Genomic DNA, 26,502 nt, shown 5'->3' on the forward strand with positions numbered 1-26,502 from the left:
TTCATTTGTTTGCTTATTATCCCATTTGTGAAGCTTATCTCTTAAATATTGAGTAATCTGTCTATAAACAACCTATTCACATACACTAGGGGCAATCTACTAGTTCAAAATGGCATTTCATATTAAGGTAATTCTGGTTGGGCAAAAGATTGTGCCCTAATGTTCTATTTAGATTGACTCATGTTGTAACTCCTCAAAATGATGAGATAAACTTTTTATTTCATTGGTGTGCTGGTTCTTAAAATTTACCCTTTGAGTTTCTTATGGAAGAATAAGTATGGAAAATCAGCCAAGTTAATTCTGAAAATAAATAATATTACGAACAAGGGCAGGCACGGTGGCTCACATTTGTAATCCCAGCACTTTGGGAGGCCGAGATGGGAGGATCACGTGAGTCCAGGAGTTTGAGAACATGCTGGTCAACATAGTGAGACCTCTATCTCTACAAAAAGTAAAAAAAAATTAGCTGGGCATGGCAACCTGTGCCTGTAGTTGCAACTGCTCAGGAGACTGACGTGGGAGGACTGTTTGGGCCTGGGAGGTGGATGCTGCAGTGAGCTGCGATTGCACCAATGCACTCCAGCCTGGCAGCCTGGGTGACATAGCAAGACCCTGCAAAAAAAAAAAGGAAGGAAAGAAGGAAGGAAGGAAAAAGATTATTAACATTATTTATGAGACTGCAAGAGTGGTTCAATACCAACGGGTTAAAGAAAAAAATATATTATCATCTTATAGCTCCTGAAAAGTGATTGACAAAATTTTGCACTACTTCTGATGTTTAAAATCCATTAGAGGCCGGGCGCGGTGGCTCACGCCTGTGGTCCAGCACTTTGGGAGGCTGAGGCAGGTGGATCACGAGGTCAGGAGATCGAGACCATCCTGGCTAACACGGTGAAACTCCGTCTCTACTAAAAATACAAAAAAAAAAAAAAATTAGCCTGGCGAGGTGGTGGGCACCTGTAGTCCCAGCTACTCGGGAGGCTGAGGCAGGAGAATGGCGTGAACCCCAGGGGGCAGAGCCTGCAGTGAGCCGAGATTGCGCCACCGCACTCCAGCCTGGGCGACAGTGAGACTCTGTCTCAAAAAAAAAAAAAAAAAACCATTAGAAAACAGAACTGGATGGATTCTTGATGTTATTACAAATGTAATAACTTTTTACGTTTTTACATAAATGTAAAATTTTAAAATAACTTTTTACATTTAGTTTTAACTAAAAGTTACCTAATGATTAAACATAAGAGCATGTTTCTTAAAGTCAGGAACCTGACCAAGATGCCCACTGTCCCTACGTTATTTAACGTTGTTCTGAAGGTGCCAGCTAATGTAATTACACAAGAGAATGAAATAAGAAAATATATATAGAGAAAATACAGCAAAATTTGCATGTGATATGATTATATACTTAGGAAAATTCAAAAGAAGCTGAAATGCTACAAGCAGGATAAAATAAATCAGTTTGTAAAAATTAATAAGTAATAATCACTAGCTGTCCTTATTTCAAATAACTAGAAAACATGAGTGAAAGATTTCATTCATAATTTTTAAATGCTCTAAAAATAAATGTAACAAGAAATGTACAAGGCTTATAGGAATAAAACTAGAAACCTCTACAGAGGCATTTAAAATATGATTGGATAATGTAAAGACATACCTATGCACAGTCATCATAATTTTTGCAGTATAACTTGGGCCAAGGACAGCAGACAAATCCATGGAAGAGAACAAGCGGCTTACTGTGTGTCTCTCTGTGTGTGAATGTATGCGTGTATATAATTTAATATAATACATTACTTTAAATAAGTGAACATACATTATTATATGTATGTATTTAATATAATACATTACTTTAAATAAGTGAACATACTCTGAATTCTTAAAAAACATATTGTTAAAAAATATGTTTAAAAAAACTTTTTTTAGTAATTTCTCTTGTCCTAAGTAAAAATAAATCCCAGATTGAGAGAGTACTTGGTAGCCCATCGTTGCTCACTGGCAACGTGTCCCTTAACACTTAGTGTGGCTTCAGTGAACTTTTCTACCACCTCCTGCCTCATCAGAACATTATCCCACTTCCTTTGAGGTTTCTAAGTGACTCCTTAGGTAGTATGGAAAAGCAATTTGTATGTAAAGGTGTTAATGAGCAGTAACAGCAGAATTTTCACTATTTTAGGATCCTTTTGGAGACATGATGCCTCATTCCAAATGAATAACACTAATAATGAGAGACTGACTACTTGGCAAACCGTAAGGAGAAAGTTGGTGGTCAGGCAAGAATAATCAACCGTGCTTATTAAGGGCACATAGTCAATTATACTGATAGGTTATTGTGACTCACAGGATGAGTAGAACTTTATTTCATCAATTTCACATTCGCTTTTGTTTTGTTATAGGATCTTAGCCTTTTTGCATAGATAATAATATCAGACACAAGTAATCCTTTTTAAAGAATTGTAAATTAAAGCTGTTATACCAATGTGTGTTTGGAGGTAGAAGATGCCATTTCTTCCCCTTAGACAGGATCTTTAGGAAAGAGACAAGTTTTATTTATACCTTATCATTAGAATCAACCAGTGTTCATTAAGTACATATAATGTGCTAGGCACCTTGCCATGTCTTTCCCTATACCCAAGGATTTACCCTTCTCTTACTCTATTCAGATAATGATTTGCCAAATGTGTTATCCTTTGATGAGGATTATCAGTTAATGTGACATTCTACACATCTTGCCAAAATAATCAGATTTTTCATTTCTCTTGCCAATGCTAAAAATAGGATGGATGCATTAGGCATTCTTAAGTAAGTAGGTATCTTAGTTTTATTTCTAATATAGATATTGAGTGAACCCTTAAAACAAAATTACATGTGTGGCTGCAATCATTATTGGGAGATCAGCCCCTCCAGCGGTAACAGATACCAGACATAAGCACAATATCACATTATATGTGTGCGAAAAGTGGTGTTTACCCAACATGTCTTTGGTCAGACATGTAATGCTGTTTTTTTCCCCATTTTTGTTTGTGGCTGGGTTTTCTTGGCTTCCCCCACCTCCTTTAGCACAGAACTCTGAAAGCCTCTAAGTGATCCAACCCTACCAACCACAATTTATAAAGTCTATCATAACAGTCTATGACAATAAAAAAAACACTAGTACAAATATGGTGTCTGATTTATAAAGTGATTCTTGTTTCCAGTTTTGGCAGCCTCCCTGCTTCTGCCAGCTGGTGGGTGAGGAAGGAGTGAGCTCAGATCCAAATGAGGACTCCCAAAATGGCAGACAGGACACTCAGCCCATAGACTCCCTGGCCAGACTGGGTGGAAAGCCATCTGTTTATGCACTTACTATACATTCTGAGCACTTGAGCTGTGACTGCAGTTGACTTTAGTGTGCTGGCTTGTTAGTTTTACATTGGGTACCTGTTTGCAGATACGTTCCTGAAACTTACTTGCAAAGGTAATTTGAAAGAATAATGTGCAGGAGAAAAGTCAATAAACAAATTGCACAAACCACTTTCTTCGCCAAAATGGGATATTCAGTGCATTCAAGATGATCCCCTGGGATGTGGGAAAGCAGCATAGGGATTTTCTGTATATGTATTTTTTAATATTAGCTTTTAAAAGCTGTGCTTTAGTAAATATTTTGGAATGTACAAATATATGGGAGTGATTTTATTTAATATTTAAATAAATAAATATGTACGTTTGAGAGCATGAAAAATTTTTTCCCTGATGGAGCTGCACAGGCAGCCATTTTTAAAGATCATGGAGTGAAGCTGCAAGCTCCATCGGGACAAGGGCCGCAGCCATTTTGTGCACATCTGAATATATCACACTTAATTTATTCTCAGGAATGAATGGAGAAAAGCAGGAACAAATGATCAATGACTTATTGAACTCTGTAAACTAATATTTTACATCAACCAACTCATAAAGCCATTCAGAATGTTATAAGCCTTGTTCTTATTTATACTATGCTGTCTTACCAGTCCTACAATTGATAATTAGGAATATTATAGCCTGAGGCAGTAATGCTTCAGTACAATAATAACACAGGTTTATTTTTGTTAGAAGTTACCCCCAGCTGGCCCTCTCACATCAGTCACATTTTCATCAGGCTTCTTTGCCCTGCATAACCTGACTGCTATGTAGAGGTGGGCTTATAATGTGAACTAAAAACATGATTCTAGCTCCATATATGAGTTAAATTTTATAAAACTCTCTAACTTCCCTCCAGAATATGAAAAGCCAATGGTATTGTAATGACTGCCCATAAGTTATGTTGTTGTCATATCCTTGACAAACCATTCCCTGGAGTATAAGCTTTTGAGTCTCTAAAGACTTAACTGGAGGACAGGAAGTAAGACCAGGGAGCCGTAATTATTAAACAATTCATTCTTACCTGAAATTCTTTTTTATTCCCTTGGGATCAGGTACCTATTTGGCCTCATCTTCAGAATTCATAATGTAGAATTCAGAATTCACAATATCCTCTGATATTAAGATTAATATATCCAAAGATTTGTAGCACTTTGATCCTCAATGAAGTATTTGCTGTTATTTGGTATAGTCTGAGCTGGGTAACAAAGAGACCCATCCATTCAGTGAACTAACTAGGAAACTTTTTCCCTCTCACATAACAATCTAGACATGAGTCATCCAGGACCAGTAGGGATGCTCCTCTGTCCTCAGCATGAACCTTCCATCTCTGTTTCTAAGTTGGCTTCTCCATTTGCTGTTATTTCTAGATAGGGGAAGGGTAAAATAAAACTGAAGACAGTACCTGGGAGTGGAGACATCACTTCCAATAGCATCATATCGGCGGGAAGTTACTCATAAACCACATCTTGCTGCAAGGGAGGCCAGACAAGGTAGTCTCTAACTGAGCAGCCATTTTTCCACAAAGCTTGAGGAAGGGAGTTGACTATAACTAATAGGCAAAAAGGAGTGGAAGGAGATGAGGAGACAATGAGCAGTCTCTGACATTCACTAAACCCCGTTTAGGTAGGAAGGAGGACTCACCATATATGAGCAAGAGTTAACTCTGAGAATACATAAGTCTATTAAAAATTTTAATGGTCAAGATTGTATTTTCAAAAGGTTAAAATACTTTGGGATTATTTAGATTGCAAGAGAGAATGAGAGAAATTTGAAAGTAGATTCAATAGCACTCATCTTTTTGAGGAAGTTTCAAAGGTCTGTTTAGAGATTGCATCTGTGATTGTTGAATAAACCTTGATTGTCACCTGCACAGCTTTTGCTAGGTTTTGTAGATTAAAAAGAGCATTAATTAAAAACTAGAAAGTTCATCAGATTAAGTGATTGTGTTTTCTATATATGGGAAACAGATCCCCTTGAATTGCAATCTCCATTATTATAAGGAGCCCATTCCTATTTTTAAACTAATGTAAATAAGAAATCAATTGAAGTTTAAATAGATTGTAACTGCTTGTGAAATTGTAATCATTGAAGTTGTTATATGCCATTATTTCTCATTTGCCTATTAGTTAAAAAAAGGAGAGGAGGGATTAAACCCCATTCATTGCCTCTTTGCCTTTGTATACAAGAGTATGTGTCTGAAGAAAGTTTCTCATAAACCCACAAGGGTACTTGGGTTTTGGAGCACTCATGTTCCCAAGTCAAGATGTTAGTCATGTAGTGGTTTTCCAATAGGATTTCATCTCTGTTTGCCATAATAGTTTTGGAAACTGCAATTCAACCCCAATCACATTTAGCGTTTATAAAAGCTGTCTTTATGGGAAAGCTGAAGTAAGACCCACAGAGTTTTCCTACAAAACCAAGGCCATCTATTGCCTTTAGCTCAACAATAAGTTATTGGCTTTGTACTCAATTTCAGGGGAGACCCAGGGAAGAAGGTAGGAAGCAGGAGGGTTTGCAAGAGGAAAATAACCGTGAGTTATGTCAGAGGTGGGCTTTTTTTTTTGTGCTACAAGTACCCCAGGATGGAAGAAAAGATATTCTGCATGACATCTTTAAAGAAACAGAGAGCTGGAAGGACATGCTTGAAAGAGGAGCCTTCATTATGTGGCCTGGGATCTTGGGCTAACCTTCCAGAAGTGGATGAAACTGAGGGTCCTTAGTTGGCGAGCATGACAGCAAGGGATAGATTGGATTGTTCTACCAGCAGCGGCAGGAGAGGTACAGCCTGTGTAATTGAAGAGCGGGATGTGCCTTAGAGCAGTGTTTCCAAACCTGCTGGATCTTAAGACTCAGTTGGGGCACTTGTTTTAAAAAGAGAAGGGAAAAGTCCTCCAGATCTATCAGTGGTGACTCTGATTTGGTAGTTCAGGGGTGGACTCTGTGATTTCTTCAAAGCATCCTAGGAAGAGGTGAGAGCCACTGGTGAACAGGGAAGCCATGGTGAATGAAGTGACTATATTTGAGAAGGAGGGTGAAGCCTGTGCGGTATGAAAGAGGTGGGTCCCGGAAATTGTCAAGAGCTGTCTGTTTCTGAGATGACCAGACAACATATGCTTGCTCGAACTTTTGGAAGTTCAGGGTGTGGGGGAGTTCCATCCTCACTTAGCTTGTGCATCACTAGGCTGCTGCCCCTGTCCTCAGTCTTTGCCCTTCAAGAACACTAGGTAGTGGTGGTGGTGGTACCAGTAAAAATAATCATCATAATGATAAACCCTAAGGCTCATATTCATCAAAAAGTTTGAAAGCACTCAGAACTCTTCTCTTCAGTGCCTGTGGCTGCTTCTCATTTGATCTAGTTTTTCATGGTGAATGAAAATACCACTATCTCCACCACCCCAAACTGGAAGTCAGAAGATGGTCTTATCCTTTTACTCACCCACTCTTCACCTCTCCCCCATCCTGTGAATTCCTTACAAAACCTTCAACTATTGTCTCTACTCTGCTCACTGTGGTGGTCACACGAACAGAGGTCATCATCCTCTCTTGCCTGCATCCTTGTATCTGGCCACCCCCTCCTGGTGTCACTACCACTGGCCCATCCTTTCCATAGCTGAGGGACTTCGAAAATGCACGTCTGAACAGGTCATTTCTTTTCCTGCTTAAAGCATCCCTCAGTAGATCGCTGTGGTTGTCAGGATGAAGTCTGAGCTACTGAACATGTAACAAAAAGTCCTCTGTATTCTGGAAAGCCTCGTTCCAGCCCCTGCCTCTTCAGGCTCGTTACCTTGAATGCTCCATGTCATCGCCTCCATTGCAACTTGTACTCCACGGCCTCACCACACTATGGTGCTGAACTCTCCTGACCTAGCCATACCCTTTCGCCTCTCTGCCTCTCTGCTATAATCAGCAAGTGCAGAGAGGGCAAAGGACATGTCTGTCATGCAAACAGTGTCCTCAGAAACCCACAGGACGCCTGACACCTAGCCTCCATCAGTAAACTTTGCTGAATGGATGAATGAATGAATGAATGAATGATGAGTCTTTGTGCACAGTCCTTTGTATGCCACTCCACACCCTTCTTTGTGTAGTCGGTTTTCTAATTGTCTTTTAAAATCCAACTCAGGCATTACTTCCTGGAGGAGGAACCCACAGATGCCTGTCCACCCACCTGTGGGGTTAGGTGCCCCTCCTGGGCCCACACGGGGCTTCCTATAACAGCAGTAACCACACGGACCTGGGGTGAACTGGCTCACTTGAATGTGAGCTTCCCAAGGACAGGGTCTGTGGGATGTTTCCTTTCTACATTTCCAGCCCCAGTGGCAAGCACATAGTTGGTGCTCAGTGAAAGTTTAAAGAACAAGTTTAATGAACACGCGAGTGACCTGTGCCCTATGTGCACTTGGTGTGCTCGGGTGGCGAGTTGTGTAATATTGCCAGAAGCTAGCCAGCCATGTGATCAATCCATAGGATTCTTAAGGGGCTGGAGGTCACTCGCAAGCTCAGTGTTTTCCTGCTTCTTTGAGAGGAGAGCTCTCTTCCTCTTTGGAGCGTGAACACGTTAGGGACCTTGGGGTTGGGGGTGCTCCTTCACTGGTAGCCTTGGCCCTTTTCTTCCTAGCCTCATGGATCTAAAGCAGCTGGCTTGGTACCTCTGACCCCCTTTGTGTCTCATTCTTAGGGAAAAGTCTGTGAGAGCAAAGTCTTTTCCAGAAGAGATGAGGCTTTGTCAATGTAGAAAGCACTGCCAATGGAAGGTGGCATTATTTTTCAAGTGGCAGAGGAAAACAGAGACGTGGTAAATAGCACAATTAGCCCAAGATGCCACACTGCAGTTACTCTGCCAGACTTTTAGATGACACTTTTTAAACGAGTAGTATAGTATAAGACATTTGAAAATTGGGCTCTTTATGAAGACTAATATTGCTGTCATAAGACTACTTTATGAAAACCCAAGGGGACCTTTATCTGTAGCAGAAGCTTCCTCATTTAAACCATGAAGGTTAAACAATAAAAACTAATTTTCTATTCCCAGCATACCCGTCGCACTCCCAGGAAAAGCATCAGTCTGCTTTATGAAAACAAGGACATGCTATTCTTTAGCCCTTTGGTAGGTAGAGGACATGAGCTGTTTGCAAAAATGAGTCTCTTCTAATTAGCAGACTTCTTTTGGAAGAAATGATCCACCAGTGACTGTATTTGGGTTTGGGGAGGAGGCCACCTCACATCATGGAAAAGTTTTTCACTGAGAATTTTCATAGATGGGCATGGGATGGTGGCCGCTGATTCAGTAGGAGCTGGAGCAATTAGGAGGCTGAGTGTAGTGGTAGTGGTGGTGCAGGGTGTGTAGAATTCATGTTGAGAAGAGTTTGGCTTTGGGAGAATTTGATTAGTCAGTACTTTTATATTAAAAATAAAGAATTATAGGGATCAGAATGTGAAGTTACAAATTTAAGGTGAAAATGGCTTTTACCTTTGGGATGAGTGGGGTCTGTACCCTACCTGCCTTCTCTCCTCCTGTCTGCCTGCTGGGCCACTGGACCCCTCGCCCACCTTATCATTTTTCCCCTCTCCTCTGGGGAGGGTGAGGACCTGCCCTCTCACCTCCCCCAGTGCTCCTGTCCTCTCCCTTCTTAGTGTCTTATAGGGCTCTGCTCTAAGGAACCTAGGCTGAGAAGGACAATCCACCATGATCTTTTATAATATGTATTTAGGCAACAGAGAACCCAATGAATCCTGCTCTTAAAGTTCTTCACTTTGGGTGTTTTTGCACTATGGGCTCTTCATAAGGAACAGGGGGTCACCAGCTCCATCCAGGTGCATATATGTGTTCCCCCAGATCCTGTGGATTACAAGGTCAGTGTGAGCTTTAGGGGAGGGAGGAAAGCAAGAGGCTGGGGCAGCGATACTAAAGCCTATCTCATTAGCTATTGCACAACACCTGGTGGCCATTCTTTCTGTGCCTTGTTAGCCAAGAATGCCGTGGAAATAAGAGCCTTGCAATTAAGGATGAGCTATTGATGTAACACTGGCTAAGGCATCTTTCCAAGGGAACAGTGTGTGCAAAAGTCTGCATGTACAGGAGGGCGGGGTTCTTGCAGGTAGAACTAACTGTAATTTCATGTGGCTGGAACCTATGGCATCCCAGAGCATCCTTCCAGGTGATAAGGTTTGGGGGTACAGGGGAAGAATATTAGGGGATTTCGGAGTGGTAACCAGACTAAGTGAAAAATTAATGTTTTTCTCTATACTCTCATAACCTGTCTGACACCAAATATGTGGCGTTTGCCCTCACACAAAGCAGTTCTCCAACTCTTCAGACACTAATTGGGTGTTCTGCAATTCAATTATGGCACTAACTATTGGGAGGTAACACAGCTCCAATAGGTTAAAGGCTCAGCCCCACAAGACTGTCCCACTTCAGATGCCAGTCACAAGTGCCAGGTTGTTGCCTGTATTTCTGACCAACCAGCTACAAATTGGGGGTTCCCATGACCTCCTACTCAGGTTTGGTAATATTCTTGAACAGCTCACAGAACTCAGGAAAACACTTGACTTACTATGACCAGGTTATTATAAACGATACAATCAGGATCCACCCAGTGGAAGAGATGCTTAGGGACAGCTATGGGGATGGGGAGGGTCGTGGAGCTTCCATGCCTCTCAGGGCATGCCGCTCCCTCAGCATCTGGACATGTTCACCCGTTAGGAAGGCAGTGGTACCCTGGCTGAAGCCCACTGTTGAGAGTTTTTATGGAGGCTTCATTACATAGACATAGTTTATTAAATCATTGGCCGTTGGTGGTTGATGTCAACCGGGAGGTCAGGAAGTCAAGGGGTGTGATATGGTTTGGCTCTTTGTCTCCACCCAAATCTTACCTCCAATTGTAATTCCCATAATCCCCACGTGTCAAGGGTGGGACCAGGTAGAGGTAATTGGATCATGGGGGGTGGTTCCCTCATGCTGTTCTCATGGTAGTGAGTCTCATGAGGTCTGATGGTTTTATAAGCATCTGGCATTTCCCCTGCTTGCACTCACTCCGTCCTGCCACCCTGTGATGAAGGTGTCTGCTTCTCCTTTGCCTTCCACCATGACTGTAGGTCTCCTGAGGCTTCCCCAGCCATGCGGAACTGTAAGTCAATTAAACCTCTTTCTTTTATAAATTACCCAGTCTTGGCCAATTCTTTATAGCAGTGTGAAAACAGACGAATACAGGCTGGGACTGAAAGGTCCAATCTTCTAATCACATGACTGGTCCCTCTGGAAACCAGACCCCACTCTCCAAGGGTCACATCATTAGCATAAACTCAGGTAAGGTTGGAAGGGGCTGATTATGAATAACAAAGGATGCTTCTATGACACCTGTCATGCGGGAAATTCCAAAGGCTTTAGGAGCTCGGTGCCAGGAACCTGGGATGAAGACGAATTGCATGTTTCTTATTATATTACAATATTACACAGGCCCATTTATGCAGGGCCTTCTAAGCCCTGGTAAGGAATGTGGACTTGTACCTGAAGTCTGGAAGCAGCCCCTGGAGGATTTTAAGAAGGGACATGTACTTTAGGATGCACTCTCTAGCCGCAGTGGATTACTTTGAGGAGGGCAGGAGACAGGAAGAGGAGGTAGGAAGCTATTATGGTAGTCCTGATGAGAAATAATGAAAACTTGAAGGAAGGCAGTGGTACCCAGGTTGCAGAGGAGGGAATGGATTTCCCAGCTATTTACAAGGTGGAAATCTGCAGGACTTCTCTGCAGGAATTGGAAACTGGCTATTCATTTTCAGAAATAACCCATGTGTGGCATTCATGTGCTAACTCGGCTGATGAATGCACTATTCTTGTAACTAGGTTGGAGAAGAATTACATGAAGGGTATCATTAAGATGTTAAAATGAATGCATTACATATGTTAACAAGTGTATGAACCCTGTATTATATCTGGCAAACGGGGTGTTAAATCCTTGTTCAATCAGCCAGATGTCTCTGCAGCTGCTGCTGGTATTGCAGAGGGAGGCAGCCACCTGAGACCCCAGCTATGAGCTGGTGCCAGTGATTTCCAAAGCATCTGGCTGTACAAATTCCTTCTTCTGTGCTCTGATTGACAGGTACCACACGGATCACACAATTCACATCACAATGCACAGGTGAGATTTTCAGTCTGATAAGCCCAGACTCCAGCAACTTGACCTTTTCAGAATATCTTTGCAGCTGAGAATGTTCTCAGTTGGAGCTGAAATCTATTTATATTATTATTATTATTAATTTACATTTTTTTGAGTTGGAGTCTCACTCTGTTGCCCAGGCTGGAGTGCAGTGGTGTGATCTCAGCTCACTGCAACCTCTGCCTCCCAGGCTCAAGCGATCTCTTGCCTCAGCCTCCCGAGTACCTGGGATTACTGGCACCTGCCACCATGCCCAGCTAATTTTAAAAATATTTTTAGTAGAGACGAGGTTTTGCTGTATTGGCCAGGCTGGTCTTGAACTCCTGGCCTGAGGTTGATCCACTTGCCTCAGCCTCCCAAAGTGCTCGGATTACAGGTGTGAGCCACTGCGCCAGGCCAATTTATATTATTTTGTAAGTTGAAAAAAAAAAAACCACTGTAGTCAAATAATCTTAAAAACAATTTAATGACATTCTCTCCTGAATTGGAATGTTATCAAAGTCTTGTTTGGGGCAGTTACTCAGCTGAATTTACAAAGAGGGGTGTATCCTTTGCTGTAAATGTTTAAATTGCCTGGAGCAAAATTCCCATAACTACTTAAAGGAGTTGAAAATACTCGTAAGTGTTTATATTTATTCTTACACAGTACCATCTCTCCTAAGTGGCCCTAGTTTATTGAGATTGAACCAGCTCTGAGACATCTCCCTCCTCCTTAAGTTTGGCAAATATCCTAAAACGTTTGAAAAGATGTTTAGAAGATCTGAAGGAAGCTGGTCTCAATGGACCAGAGACAAAGTCTGCACAGCCAGGCTCCTGGGAATTGCACTTCTTGGATGCTGAGTTCAGGAGAGGCACTACTAGAGACCACAGTTACACAATCACATTGATCTTTTGTGTACTTTGTTTCCTGGAGAAGAAATTGTGTAATCCCAGCATTTTTTTATGAGTTAAATAGAAGTTGAAATTAAAAAAAAAAAATCACATTGGTTGTTTTCCTGTCTGTTTAAATGTACTCTGACAGCAAAGATGAAAAGTTAATGCAGTCTAAATAGAAAAATACCACAATGAGAAGATTTTAAAAAAATATTGTGAAATGTCCTCATCTCTATTGTTTTTAGACATTGGGGTTTCAAATCGGCAAAGGCTCACTGCGGCGGTGTCCCAGGCTTGTCAATGTTGGACAGCGTCCACTAGGTGGCAGTATGTCAGAAGGTTTCTTTTATTCTTGACTAGGCAGAGATTCCTTTGGTTGCTCTCTTTGGTAGTTCGGTTTCCTTTTTTTTGTCTTGTTTTGAAGGGTTAAATGAAGCTATCATAATTTACTTATTTAAAATTGCTCTTATCTAAAAATGCATAAATTCATTGCAAGGTCTACTTGTTACAGTGTGACCATAAATGAGTTTATTCATTCATGTGAATTTTCTTGGTAACTTATTATTAATGATCCTAGCATGTAACAGATGATGAATATGCTGTATCCTGAGAAGGTAGATCACAAATCCTCCTGGGAAGTTGGACATGGGTGCTCATTAGCCAAGAGAAGAACATAGGGGTGCCCTTTGCCCAGCTTCCTCAGCCTGGTAACTGTTTCTGGCTTCTGCTCCAGGCTGTTCGCTGAGAGGTTTGTTTAAGTTACCTGCACTTCTCTACGCAAATCTACAGGCATTCTGATGGCGTAGGTAACGTGTGGTTGTGTTGGATGTTTATTCAGAGTGTTAACTAACTGGTTTTTGTTAATTTACAGCTGGCTTAAAATAAGATAAAACATACATACATTTTTTAAAAGGTCTCTTTCATGTGAATAATTTGTTCAGAAGAAAGGAGTTGGGATATTCTTTTGTAGTGTTTTCCCAAAATTAGATTATCAGAAGTTTCTGAATTCAAAGAAACCGGCAGTGCCGTCTGAATGATAAGATTTTGGAATAAAGAACTATAGAAATTTTAAAACACTCTAATTAATCTGACAGATGTAGAGGACTAATGTGGATGAAAAGAAATATAAATGCAAAGCTTAGAAAATAAATGGAATTTTCAATTGTGGTGAAGTTTGGGTTCGTCTTCAGAAGGACTCCTATAATCCTGAAAATGAAAAATATTAGGGGGCTATCAAAAGGTCTGTGCTTGGCATGTGTATAGCAAGGTCTCTGATCTTTGAGAAGATGGCAACATGGAATGGCTCCAGCTCTGTGGAGTGGACTCGATAGGGTCATGTTTGGAGATGCAATGTCCCTTATCCATGTCCTGCAGGTCTTAGTCTTGGGGGTTCATCAGCCAAACCATAAACATGGGTTGGCCAGTTCTCAGCAAGTTGTTTTCTGAAGCCCCTGGGAATTCTGAGATCATATTTTCTGATGTCCCAGCTCCTTTTTGTCAGATCCCAGAATCCCCAGCAGCCAGATGCCAGTCAAGGTGAGCCACCTTTTCAGAGTTACTACTTCAGGGAGGGAGTCACGCTAAGGATTCCTGGGCAGGCTAGTGGTATTTTGTCCCAGCTTTCAGGAGTGTATTTTATGATGATGCCTTGTAAAAGGATATGGGCATACAGATCCAGAGACCAAAGTTCAAGTCTCAGCTTTATTAGGTGAACCCTTATTCTCTCTCTGCCTCCATTACTCCGTCTGAAAAATGAGGTTAGTAGTAGTTATAGTTTTCCAGCCTCTGATTCTAATAAAAATCAAATATGGTAACAAGGAAAATACTTTGCTGTCTACAAATGTAAGAGGTCATTAAATTTTCAATATGTGGAATGTATATGCAAGTCGTGAGACTATAGTAAAACCTTAACTAAATTGAGATGTCACCAAACAACTATTCATGGGAACATTTAATTAGTAACAATGTTTCTCAGTACCTGCTACATATTAGTATCATCTGAGAGCATCTTTAAAAAACTACCCAGTCACTATCAGACTAATTGGGTTTGTTATCCTGGCTGAGGTTGGGGTCAGGGTATGGGCATCTTCTAAACTGCCTAGGTGGCTCTGCTGGCAGCCAGCTCCATCACTGGAATGCATCAAGTACTGCCTACAAAACTTCAGTTACAATCTCAAGGCCAGAAGACACCCTAAAAGTGTAGTCTTAGAAGAATGTTATTTTTATAATTGATATCTGTGCACATAAATAACAATGGTTTTAGAGCTCAAAAAGCTGGGGTGCAGATACAGATATTGGGAATACTTTCTTTGTACCTTGAGGTTATAGACACGTCATGTGCTTTTTAACTCTGAAACTTATCTATAAGGTTTCTGAGGGGAATTGCAATCCTTTGACACCCAAAGGGTATAAAATGAGAGCAGCATTACCTCATGGGTCTCTAGCTAGAGTTTTAATTCATCCTGGGTCATGAAGCCTTTTGTTCTTTTTTTTTTTTTTTTTTAAAGCAGACATTGAAAGTGCATCTGAGAGGTGCTGCTGAAGTTTCTTGAAACAAAATAGGTCTGTAGCAACTCTGACCTAGAAGTTTCTGATTAAATGGGAAAGAAAAGTTCATTCCCAGGTAGAAGAAGACAAACTTTCCCTGTCCCTTGAATCAGTGGCTTGAGTCTGCTGCTTCTTTGGCCTGGGTCTCAAGCTTCCAGAAAATCTCCAATCTTTGCCTCTGTGAACCTCGTAGGATGTGAAAGGGATCGTCATTCTCAGATGAGGCCCCAGGCCAGCAACACCAGCTCACTGGTGCTGAATGCAAATTCTCAGGCCCCACCCCAAATCTACTGAATCAGAAACTCTGGGGCTGGTCCCAGCAGCCTATTTTAACACGCCCTCCAGGAGGTGGTGGTGCAATGCATACATGCTCAAGTTTGAGGACCACTGAGCTAGGACAAAGGCACTTTTCTTGTTTTTCTTTCTTTTCTTTTCCTTTTTTTTTTTTTTAGACTGGGTCTTGCTCTGTCACCCAGGCTGGAGTGAGTGGCACATCACAGCTCACTTCAGCCTCTACCTCCTGGGCTCAAGCAATCCTCCTGCCTCAGCCTCCTGAGGAGCACAGGTGCATGTTGCCACACCCAGCTAATTTTAAAAAATTTATTTTTATAGAGATGGGGTCTCCCCATGTTGCCCAAGCTGGTCTCAAACTCCTAGGCTCAAGTGATCCTCCCACCTTGACCTCTCAAAGTACTAGGATTACAAGCATAAGCCATCATGCCTGGCCTGGCTTTCTTGATTATAGGTGTGTTTGTATAGAAAATCACAAAACAGGCATTTGTAGGTATATGCCAGACTTAGTTCTGCTCCCTTCTCCCCTTCCCTGTCTCTCCTCAGATGGAAAGGCAGATCAGAGCTAGAGGGAAAGTGAGGGGTAGCGTTCAATCTCTGAATGACTCTGTCACCAAGGTTCCTCTTCCAATCTTTAAGAGCCAGTAATCAAGTAAAGATATACTGTGTATGTATAACCATATAAAGATATACACAATGTTTAAAGATACACTGTGTATCCAGCTTTGCTGGCACCAAAGTGAAGAGATGAACAGAGGAAGGTCTATTCCCTAAGGCCACCCATCCACCTGCCTGACAAGAACTGGGTAGAAAGAAGAAACTGCTATCAAGGCATGTCCCTGTTACATGTCAGACCCCTCCACACACTTCCACACTTCTGCAGCACTTGCACCTGCTGCAGCAAAAAAAAAATGCCCGAAAGCCAACTAAACAAGCAGTAGCATTTGAAGGACAAGGGGCTCAATGGCTGGGAAACTGCTGATGTGAGAAAGACAGCACAATTATACTCACATTTGCAGCAGGTAGTAGAGCACCATGAGCAGCTTAATAATGAAATTTTCCTATAGCCTTAAGGGAGAAAATAAAAACCTGCAGAAAGAAAGAAAGAAAAAAAAAGATACACCGTGTATCTATAAGTCTATTGTGAAGGCAGGGGAGAAAAAACCAGGAAATTCCAGAAATTAGGCACCATTGAGAACCAAGGTCTTGAGGAAATCTTGGAAGACTGGAGGTCGACAGGAGCGGGGAAGTAAACGAGGCCTGGGAAGGGCCACTCAACTCAAAAGGGTCTACCATGTGCCTAAATGCCCACCCTACACACGGCGCTCCCAGAGCTGTGCAGTATAGTGCCCTGGGTCTAGGCAACAGCAGAAAGTGGCTTTGGGTGGGTCCTAGGGTTTCTAAGAGTCAGCCACACTGTGACTAGAACTTCAGAACAGGCCAGTGAAGACAGCTGTGCTGTCTCCTCCAACGTTCATTAAAAACAATGTAGATTCTTATCTCTCTCTCAGAAGTTTGGAAGCAGAAAGAATAAATGTTATCTCCAAAATCCTTCCAGCTAATAACAGTTGAAATTATGTTATTGCCTCTATCTATCTATCATCTATCTATCTATCATCTATCTATCTATCATCTATCTATCTATCTATCTATCTATCTATCTATCTATCATCTATCTATCTATCATCTATCTAATCTATCTATCTATCTATCTCAAAGCCCTCCTCTCTAGACACTTAAAGAACTTAAGCTGCATGGCCTATCTTTCAAACATCGTGGGGAGAATGGTTAGTATGAATAGTTATTCCAGTAACAGGGGAAATTAGGAATCTCTCCGGAGTGGCTTTTTTCAGTATCCTTATAATAGGTATCTCTTTTGTTTTTTGTTTTTGTTTTTGTTTTGAGACGGAGTCTCACTCTGTCACCCAGGCTGGATTACCATGGTGCGATCTCAGCTCACTACAACCTCCCCACCAACCTACCGGTTCAAGCGATTCCCCTGCCTCAGCCTCTTGAGTAGCTGGGATTATAGGCACTGATAACCACACCTGGCTAATTTTTGTATTTTTAGTAGATACAGGGTTCCACCGTGTTGGCCCAGCTGATCTTGAACTCCTGATCTCAAGTGATCTGCCCATGCCAGCCTCCCAAAGTGCTGGGATGATGGGTATATAATAGACATCTAAATTTACCAGGCACTCTGCTAAGTGCCTACACACATTATCTCCTTTAGCAAGCACCCTATGATGGGGTGCTGTTAATATCCTCTGTTTATGCAGGAACTTGAACCAAGGTGAAAGCCTGAGCTTTCATCCCCTACACCTTACTCTTGCCCTAAGATGTGACATTTTAGTGTCAGCTAATGTCTGGATAGAGGTGGGCATGTGGTTTCCTATTTCATCCTTTATTCTCAGGGTTCAAATTGAGATATGCAATTACCTATACTCTTTATGTTTTTTCTTTTTTCTGGCTTGTGCTTCTAATCCTCTATTTGTGGCCATATTTTAATTTAATTATTGGTACTCTAAAGGCTCTTAGACTTCCATATAGTGCTTTAAGTACACTGTAACTTCAAAGTAAAAAATTAACCACTGGGAGCTAAGCATCGTTCTCTTTCCTGTGGGCTGAGCTTTAGTATTATAACAGAAATTCACTAATGAAATAGACATAAAAAGAGCCTTCCAGAAGATTTAAGAGGATCATATATTCTGTGTAAATGTTATTATCCTAGTTAACTTCATCTCCATTTGTGTACCTGCTACAGATTTTTAATTATGTTCAATTACGCCATGGTTTATAATCTACATCGTCTTTTACTTCCTCTTACTGTCCAAAGTATTTTGTTTGAAGTTGGGTATGGTCTTAAACACGTCAACACCAATTCTTTGGGGTGAACTTCCATTGATAGCCACCTAGTACATATAGGAATTTCACTGCCAATGCTATTATGGCACGTTTGGTAGGAAAAGAGGGTTAATTTGTTGCGTATGTAACAGCCCTGAATTCCTATTGCTTTACAGAAAGAATGATTTTATAAATAAAGTTATTTTTCCTTTTTATTTCAGGAATTACAACATATCGTTGGATCACAGCACATCAGAGCAGAGAAAGGTAAGCATGGATCCATACATCTGTATGAAATCCCACAGGGTCACTACTATTTTGGCTATAATAATATGGTTTCTCTCATCTCCAGCGATGGTGGATGGTTCATGGTTAGATCTGGCCAAGAGGAGCAAGCTTGAAGCTCAGCCTTTTGCTCATCTCACTATTAATGCCACTGACATCCCATCTGGTAAGCTCCATTTGCATCCAGCCTGAAAAATATTTTAAGAGTCGTTTATCAGCCCATTTCAATACTGAAACCTATTTTTAGTCTGTCACTGAATTTTTGAGAGCCCTTACTTCAAAGCCAAAGGAAAGACCATTCATCCTCAGGTGATGATTCACATCCTGGAAACTGTGATTCTCAAAAATGTCAGAATGGACATCATCACCCTATTCATTTTCAGATCATCAGAATGGATGCTCATTTTAAATGACTGTCAGCTGAAAGCCTGTAACCTGGAAGGACAATCCTTTGTTATGCTCATCTGTACTTTCCCAAGCTAAAGTTGACACAGCCCTGCTGCTGACCTCGGAGGTGAATGAATTCATCAGGTAGTCACATACTCAGCTATCTCCTGCAGAGGTCCAGGGAGGACACTTTAGATCCCTGTTAAGATCCTTAAGAGACAGTAACCCTCTAGAAAATGAGATCTCCTCCCCCTTCTCCAAGGGCTTATCATTTTCTCTGAGTAAATGCTTAGCTCGATGGATTAGAGACCTGATTATCTTGAAAATGAAGAAACCCGGAGCTCTCTGCCTACAGCTACCCTAATACACCAGTTATTCCATCATACAACCCCCACTGGTTACTTCACCATGGGTTAGATAGCTATCAAAAAGATAACAGAACGTTATGATAGAGTGACAATTGAACATTCTTGTTATCATCATGCCACTAATGGGACACTTGAAGATCTTAAAAGGGGATCTTCAGGTGTCCTCCCTGGCACTCTACTGGAGATGGCTGAGTCTGTGACTACCTGATGAACTCTTCCACCTGTCAATCAGGCGTTTTCCCCTTTTTCATTACCTCTTATCCTTCCTGCAATCCTGCAAGGTAGAGATTATCACGCAGATTTTGCGGACAGGGAAACTGCATGATACCTAGGTTGTCATTTGTTCCCAGTCATGATGATGGTAGGATTAGAAGTTGAATTCCCGTCCCGTTGATTGCTAAGTCTGTGCTTTCTGTGCTCTCTATTATCACATAAGCAGGCCACAAGGTACTTGTGGTCAGTTGGCTTGGCCAGAGGGAAAGAATTCAAAGCCCTTATGTTTCTCTTTTCCTGTGAGAAGTCGATTCATATAATGTCTAATAACAGGGGTGCTAAAATCTGACTGCCTGGGTTTGAGGCTCCATTGTCCTGGCTCTGTGACCTTGTACAATTTATTGGAATCACATATGCTTCAGCTTCATCTTGTCTAAAATGGGGATGATGATAGCATCTGCCTCAAGGGGTAGCTATGAAGATGAAATGAGGTAGACTGCTAACATTCTTGTGTGGAAGAACAGCCATAGTAAGCACTTGGGAGTGAGATTTGTTATTTTTGAGTTCAATTAAATAATTATACATATTCCACCTTTTTCCTACAAATAATTTAAGGCAAGTTTTTCTTGGAGTTAAAGAAAGAAAGTTCAAGTTTTGCTAAATTATTTGGAAAACTTTATTACGGCATGGACAAGAGGGGGGATTTTTCCTGACCGAAGACACAGAAAGGGAGAAACCAATTCTTTGGCTTTTAGAGGATTTTCCAAATGACCTCTCCTGTCCCAGACACTTGCTTCATAAATGATTTTTCTCTCTGTGTGTCTATGCATGTCTTGTGGTGGAGCTACACTAATTTTCTCTGAGTGGAAAACTGTTTTGCATGTTAGCAAAGGCAATCAAATAAATATGGATGCATCTGTATTAATTTCTCTGAGTGGAAAACTATTTTGCATGTTAGCAAAGGCAATCAAATTAATACGAATGCATCAGCTGTGTGTGCTATTAATGTTCCCTACATTTATCTTTTCAGTTCACTTTAAATGGCATATGATAAATATTGCATTAGACTGTGTGCCAAAGTCTGTTTGGCAGTAGCAAGCATGTTTTAGTTATAAAACTCTCTCTGCAGGCACCTAGCATCAAATCATTGCCAAAAACACAAAGCAAAACTCCTGGTTATTTTCTGACAGTTATTGAGTTTGTGACTGAGTGAAATGAGTTAGTGTATACTTCTGTTTAAGAAAATAGAATTTGTGGCTCTGGCTGGGTCCACAATTCCTTGAGTCCATTTATTACTCAGTTTTGGCCAGTACTGGAGGTTTCAGAGGAAGTGGCTTTAAATTTGCATGTTCATTTTGGGGCTCTGTTTTATACTTATTTACACAAGTAAAATCAGAATCTGCCTTATATGGACTGATACCACTTGCATTTTCAAAATGTCTTAGATGAAATGCGTTGGGAAGTATTTTGTGAGGTCAGAATACATGGCTTTCTTTAGGAGGATACTCAGGCTAAATAATTTGCAGAGACCTCTCCTGCAGCACTTAGCAGCAGGGACTGAAGTGTAGGGCAGGGGAGGCTAGGAAAGCTGGCAGGCTGCAGTCAGAGGGTGTCAGTGTGCCTCAGTGATGAAAATCCAGGTTTCCATGTGAGGCCCTCCATGTGATCACTGCATGCTTTTCTCATGTTTTTTCCTGGTATTGTCTGTGTCTGAGTCCTCTCTTCACACTGACTGGCTCTCCTCCTTTTCGCCTATACGTGCCATGCACATTTCATTCTTTGCTCAGTTTCCCTCACTGACAATACTTTCCCTTTTCTCAGCCCAAGTCTGACCCAAGGCCCTGCTGTCCTCTGGCTTCTCTGCCCCCTTCCTGAGCTGAACTCTCGGGCTTGCCGTTAATTTCTGCAGCTTTCACTTGGCAGTTGCTTGTAACTGAATATCAACCATGTGCTATGCAACATGCAGAAGTGAAAATGCATGTTTTATATGCTCATTTTCTATTTTCTCTACTATTAGTGCAAGTGCCGTTAGGGTACAGTTGGTTGATATAATTCTTAATTACGGGCAGAGTGACTGTTCTAAAAGCACCACATAGATACTGTGTGACTGATCAAAAGCATGAACCAGTGAATGTATGAGTAAGTCAATGCACAAAAAATAGAGAGATGTTTAGTAGGAAATAAGGGCACTTCTTCCACATGACTTACCTAACAATGGGAGTGGTAATTGGTCAAGGTTCCTATCTTCTCCCGCCTCTCTATTTCATATTCTTTCCTTGCCTTCGTAGGCCATATCTTGCTCTAAGGCCAGCTGATCCATCCCACTGAGAGGGTAGACTTCTCTTCCGTTAAGAGATAACTATAAGAAAAATAATTGACTGAACAACAAATTGACTACAAGAGTGGGATAAGAATGAGGGCAGCATGGGATAACTTGAGATGGGAAGCATCTTGAATTTCATGGGTTTTGTCAGTGGATTAGAGGAATTGCTTTTACTAATGTTCGTGAGAGTGTGATGATCATGCTCACTCACTTGGGACCAGATGATGGTATTTATATCTGGGTGCTTTAATTGGGGATGACCTGAAATAAGACCTCCAATGAAAAAGAAGGGTGTTTATTGTGGTGAGCCCAGGAGGCAAGAGGGCCTGTGATGACCCCACTGCAGAGAGGTTGTGGAGTTCAGGAAATATATCCTGTTTCTGGACAGAGGGATTGGAACCATTGAATTCTTGGTCTTCTCATGATGGGTTGCCCCACTGTCAGATGGCCCTTGCTGCAGTTTTTCTCCGAAGTGGTTGAAAGAACTGCCTGTTTGGTTCCTGCAGCTTAGTTTCGAGGCTCCCAGATCATATCCCAGGCTCCCAGTTCTTTAGAGATAAAAATAGTAGAACATTCTCTATCTTGTGGGCCTCTAGAGAAGGATGTAGATGTTCAAGGCCCCCCAAACCAGACTAGGCTGGAAGGTAACTAATGTATGTTTCCTTTTTTTGTTTGTTTTGTTTTGTTTGTTTGTTTTTTGAGACAGAGTCTTGCTCTGTCTCCCAGGCTGGAGTGCCGTAGCGTGATCTTGGCTCACTGCAACCTCCATCTCCTGGATTCAAGTAATTCTCCTGCCTCAGCCTCCTGAGTAGCTGGGATTACAGGCGCCCACCACCACGCCCAGCTAATTTTTTGTAGTTTTAGTGGAGATGGGGTTTCACCATGTTGACCAGGCTGGTCTCGAACTCCCGACCTCATGATCCACCCGCCTCGGCCTCCCAAAGTGCTGGGATTACAGGCATGAGCCACCGCGCCCGGCCATGTGTTTCTTTCTCTATGAGGCTCTCGTAAGGATTCACTCTAACCAGAGAGTTGTCAGTTTTGATGGATCTCTGGAATCCACTGTAAGTCTTCGTCTCTGGGCTAATTTATCTCCCTCAGCATCTCAGGGCCTGACCTAAGTTGTGGGTGGGTGTGACAGGCAGCAATGAACTTCTTGTGGCTGCAGGAACTCTCTCAACTCCAGTCTGAGACTCAACTCTGTTTTGTTTTGCTGATTTCAAACTGCTGACCACCTTAGTTTAGTATAATATTTACAAAATCCTCTGGAGGAAAAATGTATTTTTGTACTTTCCATAGTATTACAACTTTCCCACCATTAGTTACCAGCTTTTCCAGTTGAATAATAGTGTCCACATCAATAAAAATGTTTGATTAATTGGGTTTATCATAGAGGTATTGCCAATTTTTAATGACCCAGGAAAATACACCAAGGACCTGAAATATGAAAAGGATTGGACACACTGCTGGTTTAGAAGGTTCTTTAGAAATTTTTACTGCTCAGAAGCTGTAGCAAGAGGACCAGGTGTCACCTCATTTCAGGGGTGAGTAGGGCTAAATGAGAATTCTGGTCAGTCAGGAGAAGCTTTACAGACCTTTGGTCAGAAGGATTGTGTGAAGTTGTTAAGCTAGGGATTGCGATGCTAAGAATATGTTCTTTTTGAGCTTCTCTGGGGTTAGCTTTTCAGTTGTGCAAGCCGAGGAGGGAGACATTTGGGCTACTGGAGGTGAAGAAAATAGATTATGAGAATTGATTTTAGACGTCTGACCTTTCAGCCAAAGTTACTGTGACCCAGTTTTTCATCTCCTACTTTCCCTCTTCATGAGTTAGAAGAGAAGGTTGAGACTTGTGACATATGGAAATTGTCTTCCTATCCTAGTTTCTTGCTTTCCTGTCTCAGTTGCCTTTGGCTAATCTCTTTCTTCAACCTGGAATGACCTTTCTGCTCCTGTCTGTGTGGCTGAATCCCATTTCTCTTAAGTTCTCAGGCTTAGCAGCCACTCCACAAAGGCATTCTTTACCCTTCTGGGTGGAAAGTTGTTCTTGTCTCTCTGTCCTTTGAGCTCCCATGGGAGTTACTGAACCTTGCCTATTGGTACTCATGCCTTACTTCTGCTCTGAACACATATCGTACTTACCCCTGGTGCACTATAGGCGCCTTGAGGGCAGGAAAAATGAGTTTTTGTCTTCGTAGCCTCTACTGTGCCTAATAAAATGCACCAAGTGCATCTGAATGTATTCTCCCCTTCTAGAAAAGAAATCCCAAGAAGTTATTCTCCCTTTGAAATAATGACTAGTATGCTATTTTTTCTCCCTAACCTCATAGAATTGTGAAGACGTCCTTCTCATTTAAGGACTGACTTTTAAATCATATGCCTCTCTTCTCCACAGGTTCTCATAAAGTGAGTCTGTCCTCTTGGTACCATGATCGGGGTTGGGCCAAGATCTCCAACATGACTTTTAGCAATGGAAAACTGATAGTTAATCAGGATGGCTTTTATTACCTGTATGCCAACATTTGCTTTCGACATCATGAAACTTCAGGAGACCTAGCTACAGAGTATCTTCAACTAATGGTGTACGTCACTAAAACCAGCATCAAAATCCCAAGTTCTCATACCCTGATGAAAGGAGGAAGCACCAAGTATTGGTCAGGGAATTCTGAATTCCATTTTTATTCCATAAACGTTGGTGGATTTTTTAAATTACGGTCTGGTGAGGAAATCAGCGTCGAGGTCTCCAACCCCTCCCTACTGGATCCGGATCAGGATGCAACATACTTTGGGGCTTTTAAAGTTCGAGATATAGATTGAGCCCCAGTTTTTGGAGTGTTATATATTTCCTGGATGTTTGGAAACATTTTTTAAAACAAGCCAAGAAAGATGTATATAGGTGTGTGAGACTACTAAGAGGCATGGCCCCAACGGTACAAGACTCAGTATCCATGCTCTTGACCTTGTAGAGAACACGCATATTTACAGCCAGTGGGAGATGTTAGACTCATGGTGTGTTACACAATGGTTTTTAAATTTTGTAATGAATTCCTAGAATTAAACCAGATTGGAGCAATTACGGGTTGACCTTATGAGAAACTGCATGTGGGCTGTGGGAGGGGTTAGTCCCTGGTCATGTGCCCCTTCGCAGCTGAAGTGGAGAGGGTGTCATCTAGCACAATTGAAGGATCATCTGAAGGGGTAAATTCTTTTGAATTGTTACATCATGCTGGAACCTGCAAAAAATACTTTTTCTAATGAGGAGAGAAAATATATGTATTTTTATATAATATCTAAAGTTATATTTCAGATGTAATGTTTTCTTTGCAAAGTATTGTAAATTATATTTGTGCTATAGTATTTGATTCAAAATATTTAAAAATGTCTTGCTGTTGACATATTTAATGTTTTAAATGTACAGACATATTTAACTGGTGCACTTTGTAAATTCCCTGGGGAAAACTTGCAGCTAAGGAGGGAAAAAAAATGTTGTTTCCTAATATCAAATGCAGTATATTTCTTCATCCTTTTTAAGTTAATAGATTTTTCAGACTTGTCAAGCCTGTGCAAAAAAATTAAAATGGATGCCTTGAATAATAAGCAGGATGTTGGCCACCAGGTGCCTTTCAAATTTAGAAACTAATTGACTTTAGAAAGCTGACATTGCCTAAAAGGATACATAATGGGCCACTGAAATCTGTCAAGAGTATTTATATAATTGTTGAACAGGTGTTTTTCTACAAGTGCTGCAAATTGTTCATTTTTTTGTTTTTTCAAAATAGAAAAGTTATTAGTGGTTTATCAGCAAAAAAGTCCAATTTTAATTTAGTAAATGTTATTTTATACTGTACAATAAAAACATTGCCTTTGAATGTTAATTTTTTGGTACAAAAATAAATTTATAAGAAAACCTGCCTTGTGATTTTGTACTTCTTCTTCATGTCTCTTTTGCTCTGTGATCCTATTATTTTCAATATGGTAATGTGGCTTCTATCTCTTTCCAAAGGTTACTGGGAGAAATGCAGATTTAATTAAAAATTAGAAGCAGATTCAATTAAATTAATGATCCTTGGAATTTGGAAAATAATTTGCGAGGAATTTGTATGCCAGGATATATCCAGATAGAAAATGGAGGCTTCTTCACTCAAAAAAGCCAAAATTTATATTATATTGATATTGTGAGAAAAACATGGTGCTTTGTATAAGTTCATAATGTCTTAAAGAATAACTGTGCATGTTGTGCACATGTACCCTAGAACTTAAAGTGTAATAAAAAATAGTAAGAAAATGCACACACACAAAAAAGAATAACTGACCTGGAGGAACACCTGGACATTTTATACCTTATTATGGTAAGGAAGAATTAACGGTGTCCTGGACTCTTGTTCTCATGGAAATGTATACAGGAAAGCTGTCTACCCAGGTTGATTACTTATGTGGGAGAGCTATAAGAAAATGAGCAGCTTGGGAAGGCACTGTACACCATAATCTAAGGCACTTTTCATTTATGGATAAATGTTTTTAGTTGGCTATGACAGGATAGAAGGAGAGAAGAAACAGCAGATGTTACAAAGAAGAAATTGTAAAATTCAAACAGCAGAGCTACAATGGTGGAACTCAATCATTGGCCAAAATAGACCTACTATTTAAAAACCATCAGTACGTCTAAGGTCAATTGGTATAAAATATGACTTCTGTGTTGCATGTCCCAATTGCTGAGCCTTAGTTTAAGGAAAAAATAATTTTGATATGCAATCAGAGAGTTTCCCCACTCTCCATTGGCACTGTCTTATTATGTAGAGTGCCTCATTAGCTACCCATGCTCTCATAATACGATTCTGTT

At 41.0% G+C, this 26,502-nt stretch overlaps 1 protein-coding gene across 4 annotated transcripts in view; it reads left to right on the forward strand.

Annotated features, from left to right (window-relative positions):
- TNFSF11 (TNF superfamily member 11) overlaps window positions 1–25,574 on the forward strand; it is a 195,338-nt gene extending 169,764 nt beyond the window's left edge. For 2 of the 4 annotated variants that reach the window (XM_032150784.2, XM_032150786.2), the window contains exons 4-6: window positions 18,311–18,356; window positions 18,442–18,540; window positions 24,058–25,504. In XM_032150784.2, coding sequence (XP_032006675.1) covers window positions 18,311–18,356; window positions 18,442–18,540; window positions 24,058–24,479 — 567 coding nt within the window. In that variant the 3' untranslated portion in view covers window positions 24,480–25,504. Of the gene's footprint in view, window positions 1–18,310; window positions 18,357–18,441; window positions 18,541–24,057 lie in introns of all 4 variants that reach the window. The other 2 variants (XM_032150785.1, XM_032150783.2) reach the window with 1 other exon arrangement.
- The last annotated feature ends 928 nt before the right edge of the window (window positions 25,575–26,502 follow it).

Source organism: Hylobates moloch, unplaced genomic scaffold, assembly GCF_009828535.3.
Source record: "Hylobates moloch isolate HMO894 unplaced genomic scaffold, HMol_V3 SCAFFOLD_4, whole genome shotgun sequence".
Classification (NCBI taxonomy): domain Eukaryota; kingdom Metazoa; phylum Chordata; class Mammalia; order Primates; family Hylobatidae; genus Hylobates; species Hylobates moloch.